This window comes from Equus asinus, chromosome 17, assembly GCF_041296235.1.
Source record: "Equus asinus isolate D_3611 breed Donkey chromosome 17, EquAss-T2T_v2, whole genome shotgun sequence".
Classification (NCBI taxonomy): Eukaryota; Metazoa; Chordata; class Mammalia; order Perissodactyla; family Equidae; genus Equus; species Equus asinus.
The window spans coordinates 16985141-16991140 of NC_091806.1; the positions used below are offsets into that span (position 1 = coordinate 16985141).

The 6000-nt window shown below is 34.4% G+C and overlaps 1 protein-coding gene across 1 annotated transcript; it reads right to left on the reverse strand.

Annotated features, from left to right (window-relative positions):
- Positions 1-1337: 1337 nt before the first annotated feature.
- LOC106825941 (olfactory receptor 4C16-like) lies at positions 1338-2270 on the reverse strand. Its single transcript, XM_014832968.3, has one exon. It carries the CDS (start codon positions 2268-2270, stop codon positions 1338-1340), a length of 933 nt encoding a protein of 310 aa, XP_014688454.1.
- Between the last annotated feature and the right edge of the window lie 3730 nt (positions 2271-6000).

A 6000-nucleotide genomic window follows, 5' to 3' on the forward strand; every position in this document is an offset into this window, starting at 1 on the left:
CACATGGAGAATCAAATGACCTTTTCCTCAAGCTAAAGCAATTTTAAAGTTGTTGGTACAATGAAATTAATACAAATTTAGTAATTTTAATATAATTTAGTAATTTAGAAATAGAAGTTCCAAATAAACAAAAATTATCATATTGAATTGCTTTATGGATAAAAATACAAGCAAAATAACAAATTGAAACCAGAAAGATTCCTAGTGAACACGTAATTATAGACCATGGTGTTGATGGATGGTGACGAAAGGTGATATTTATCTCCATTGCATAAATGCAATTTGCATTCAAATATCTCAGTCTTTCTTAAATTACTCTATTTTCTGGGTTATATTAAAACTCACTAAAATAATTCATATCTGTGATGTAGTTATTTCTATTTTAAAGCCTAAAAATCCTCCTCTAGATTATAACAGTCTTTGTTTAATCAGTTATTATTTTCAAACTCTCTATCATCAACTGCATGTACTCTTAACTTTTAACCCACATAAATATATCTAACTTAATTTTGGCAATCTATGATACAATCAAAATAATCCAATATTATAAACAAATTATTATAGTTGGTATGATTCAAAGGAAAACTTAATACTTCCCCAAAGTTAAAAGGGATCATTTTAGGAGCAAAAAGTAATGTATACAAAAAGAATAATATGAGTACAACCTTAACAGTGAGAACCTTCCTAAGATAAAATGACTACTTCAGAAAGGTGAATGTTCTCCCTGTGTTCTGTCACTGCTCTAGAAGGATCAAGGTAGACATATGATAAGAATTTGAAGTATAACCCCAAGATATAGAAGGGAGATTACCTAGATTATATATCTTGTCCCTTAAAAATGAAAATTATACAGTTATATGAATCTGGTGCTTTCTCCTGAGTCAGGGAAAACAACCAAACTGAAGTTTCATGAACAGATATTATGAGACCAATATCTAATAAAAGCACCATCGAGACAGAAAACCTGCCAGGTGGTGAACATAAACATATAGATGTGTAACTATAAATAGAGATACCAGAAGTCAACACAAAGAAGGAAAGGGAAAACATTAGATCAAAACCAGAAGTGATACTAAGCAGGCAAGAGGGGCAGGAACACCGTGTGGAACATTCAACGCAGCATGTCTTACATGGCTGTTTGTACCTAGTACTGTATCTTCTTCTACATAAGATTGACTGAACACTAACCAGTGTATGAGTTCACATTCCCTATTTTCCAGAAGGAACTAATTCTTATGCCACAGGTTAGGATTATATTAACTCCACAATAAGAAGATAATACACTCTATGGACTGTGAGATGAATACAAACAATGAAGAAAAATTTGAAACATGCATTCATCTTTTGTCATCTGAGATTAACTTCTTGCTCCATAACATCCTCATGGCATTTTTTACTTCTGTATTTCTCAGTGTATAAATCAGAGGGTTGAGCAAAGGAGTTCCAAGTGTATAAAACACAGCTATCATCTTATCTATGGAAAAAGTGGTTGCAGGGCGTGTGTATATAAATATGCAAGGACCAAAGAACAAGATGACCACGATGATGTGGGAAACGCAGGTGGAGAGGGCTTTTCTCCTCCCTTCAGCACTGTGGTTTCTCAGAGAATGCAAGATGATAACATAGGAGAACATCAGCATGACAAAACTCACTGTACAGATGGCCCCACTGTTGGACACCAAGAGCAGATTGACCATGTAGGTGTCTGTACAGGCAAGTCTCAACAAAGGCTGCAAGTCACAGAAATAGTGATCAATCACATTGGGACCACAGAAAGGTAAACTCAAGGCCAGAAAAACCTGAGCTAAAGAATGCACACAGGATCCCACCCAGGCCACAATCACCAGTGCACCACAAACCTGTCGGCTCATGATGGTCATGTAGTGCAGGGGCTTACAGATAGCCACATAGCGGTCAAGGGCCATGAGGATTAGGATGAAGATCTCCAGGCAGCCAAAGAAATGAAATGAAAAGACTTGGATTATGCACTCACTGAAAGAGATAGTGGTCTTCTTCAAAAGGGCATCCACAATCATTCTAGGGGCTACGGAAGTAGAATAGCAGGTATCAGATAAGGATAAATGGAAAAGGAAGAAGTACATTGGAGTTCCAAGTGCCCGGCTGGTCTTGATGGTAGTAATAATCAGAAAGTTACCCAGAAGTGTCCCCAAATAGAAAAGCAAGAAAGTGACAAACACTAGTTTCTTCCTAACAGGATCCTGTGCCAAACCAAGCATAATGAACTCGGTCACATTATTACACAGCTGCATAATTCAAGAATGAAGTGTAGGGGTGATTGTGAAATGGTTTCTCTGCAAAAAAATAAAAGTATTAATTAATGCTGTGAAATGTGGTGCTATGAAATATTTTAATAAAAATAAATATTCTTCATCATGGGCATTTTAGATGTGGTTTCTTAATAAGTCATGTCAACACTTTGTTCCACAATTTGTAATGACCGCTTCACAGAGTCATGATGTGTCTCAAATAAGCTTATGAATCTTATACTTTCTGACAGCACTATTAAAATATAGCCCTTTGTGGCTTTTACATGATTCTTATTAATCTTCATAACTCACTATAAATTTTAAATGTATGTCTCCCTTTTATTATTAACTTATTTTTCCACATGCAATGAATCTTGGGGCCCGTGTTTGGTTGGGGTATCATTTGGTATTTTAGATATATTTGACTGTTTTTGAAATTTCCTGATGTGAATGCAAAAATCACACCTTACTTCCACCCCATAAAGAACATCTTCTTTATATATGTATTTGTTATATATATTTATAAACTTATACTTTTATAAATATATAATATGCTCCAATGCACCATACACTCACTCCCAGCTACTATAGTTTGAAAAAAGAAATAGGAAACACTTATAGCCTCTAAATAATGTACCGTTACCTTGAAGCACACTTATCATATGTAGTATTTGACATACACTAACACTAAGGTAGAGAAGTGAATGATCTTTGATAGTTGGTAGTATCACAAATAGCCTCATTTCTATTTTCCTTTTTCCCACTTCTGAAAAGTACCCCTTAGTGGACCCAAAGTCCCTGAGGTTACATATAAATGAAAGGGGTGGGTATTATTACTCAAGAGTTCACGTTTTCACAATTCAAGTGTTTAGCTTAAGCATTTTAGATCTGAGATCATTTGGGGAGATGTCACCATGCAGTTCGTGTAAGATCAGATCATGGTTGTAATCTCCAGTTGAGTTTGTATTATCCAGGTACTTGAAAACCCCATGTTCTTGTAATAAAGCGGAGACTCACAAGAGGGAGGCTGACTGAATTTCAGACAAGAGGAATAGTACATAGTCAGTAACTGATTTTGTTCCATTTGTTTTCTGTCCTGGCAAAGTCAATAATTGTTCAACGTTGAAATTTCACTTCCTTCAGTGAAGATTTCTTTTTTTGTTTTGCATTTGGAAAGGGCTATTATCACTGGTTTCACTTCTTAGAACAGAACATTTTCTCTAGATCTTTCTTGTCAAGATGATGTTCAAAAGGATACTGTATGCAAGTTAAAATACAAACTGAAACGTAATGTGTTTAAGTATAACTCGGAAGACTTAGTTATCCCATTGTGTTCTTCCTCGATCCCATCCATGCCTTCAATATACTGTCTTGAAAGTTGTAAGTGGCCAAAGCACAGACTAAGATAGATTAAACAGATATAAAATTTCCCTTATATATATTTTTTCCTCTCCCTTGGTAAGTTGTCTTCTCCTAGCAAACTTGAAATATATCTTATCTCCCTCCAAATCAAAGAGTACTCTTGGGAAAGTGTCTGATGAAGTAATTTAATTTAGGATTCCAAATTTTTTAAAAATTCTATTTGGACTGTGTATTCTTTGCCAAGCATCTTAAACTATGAGGAAACTGAGACTTGGTATCTTAATCCATACAATAACCTCATTCTTTCCTTATTCATTTGAAAGAGTGACCATCATGAAATATTTGTAGTTGAAAATAAGGCCCATGATTGTGGCCTTTCTTTTAAGTGAGTGGCTTTTGATTTGTATATCATCAATCCCATTAGAATGCTCAATTCTAGAACAAGTTTATTTAGACATTTGGACATACATTTTTAAGATAAAATAAAAATCATAATGCATATATTTTCTTCAACTTGTTAATAATTGTGAGTTCACATCAAGTACTTAATAGTTTAATCAATAGTCCCCTTCTTTCCTGAACTGTCATTTCAATTCTAACTACTTCAACTGGTTTGAAATTTTAAGATCCAACTTTTAAGAAGCATCTTTGGTGGCCTTCAATGATTCGATTGTGGTAAATGAAATTCTCTCTCCTTTTCTCTAATGGCTTCTTTTATAGCTTTTCTTATTACATAGCATACTATTACTTAAATTCAATCATGTATGCTCTTCCTTTAGCTTCCTTATTGTAATAAGAATCACTGAAGATTACATATTCTCAGGATTTTATTCTCCATAGCTCAAAACCCAATGCCTTGTACAGTGTAGGAGCTCGGTATTTGTTTTTAAATTGAATTTTTCAATTACCTCTTAACAAATAATAATTACCTGGTTGTTTTAGTACTATTCTGATTACCAAACGCATACGCGCTATTAATCTACTGTGGCCTTCTATCTATCATGTAGGATAGACAGAGAAAAATGCTCCCAATTTATAAACTCAGAAAAAAAAAGAAAAAAACCTCAGATCAATTTTAAATACCTTAGTAAATCAGCTCCACAACCTGGACCAGATGTTGTAGTCTGAACAGCACCACAAGGCCATGCAAGATTTAGGGACTCTGACACCCATAAAAATGTTCAACTTAGGCATCTGACATATTTTTACATGAATCTTTGGCCCTTAAATAATGCAAAGAGAACCTTAACATTTTTCATCTCTTCCTGATATTGACGTATGTTTTTGTGAATGTCTTTGTGGACAACTGTAGGTCCATTTTTTTTTCCAGAGGTCTAACACCTTTCATCAGGTTCTCAAAGGAATCTGAGACAAAAATGGGTAAGACTGACCTGGAGACAAAACAACACTAATAAAATAGCACATCTTATAATAACTACTGTACTTACCTTAAAAAAGTTCAGCCAACTTTAGAATGGCTAAATTAGTCAAAACAATAATAAACAGGCAATGTGTTTGGTGGGGAGGTAACAGAGGAGAGCTGAAAGAAAAACAGATAGAAAAAGGTGGAAAATAGATGAGGGTGCAATAGAATGTTAGGTGGTTCATTCTATCCTAAAAAAAAACCTGTTTTATTGCAGAGGTCACCATGAGAATCATTGCTTTCCTTAAGGATTGTCTCTCAAACTACCCAATCGTCCTTGATTCGGTTATACCAGACTTCTATCTTTGGGAGAATACCTACACACATTTGTTTCTATGCAAAATTTACCATTCTCTGTGGAAAGGTTAACAAGTTATCCCAAGACTCTTTATTCCTCAAAAGCCCAAATTAAAGAATGATTTTTAAAAACTACCCTCCCACATACATGGCATGATTTATCTTTCACCTTCATTACATAGATTTTAGCCTCTACATTGTCATATTTCCTCTGAACTTTCCATGAGGAATAGTTATTCAGCTTTTCAAACTAAATATGAGATGCATGAAACTGAAAATTATATTCTTATGCTATAATTTTAGAAACGTGCGAAGAGTAATAATTCTGTACTGTGATATATACAAAATTCTATTTAAAGTTGTCCCTTGGTAATAGAAAAGCTGTCATTCTCCAGAAGCTATGTCAAGGTCACTACCACTATTAATCTTTTCTCTAATTTCTAATCAGTTATAATCTCTTCTAACTTTTAATATCCATAGGGAGGATCTATCTTGTTCAGCTAACTTACAGGAAAAGCATTTGTGAAATTTTCTACACTCTGCCATCTCAAGAAACTGTAATAAACCTTAGGACATGGAATGCATCCTTGTATCTACACAGAGTAATGATGGCTTTACACATACCTAGTGGTCATAAAATATTTCTTGGGT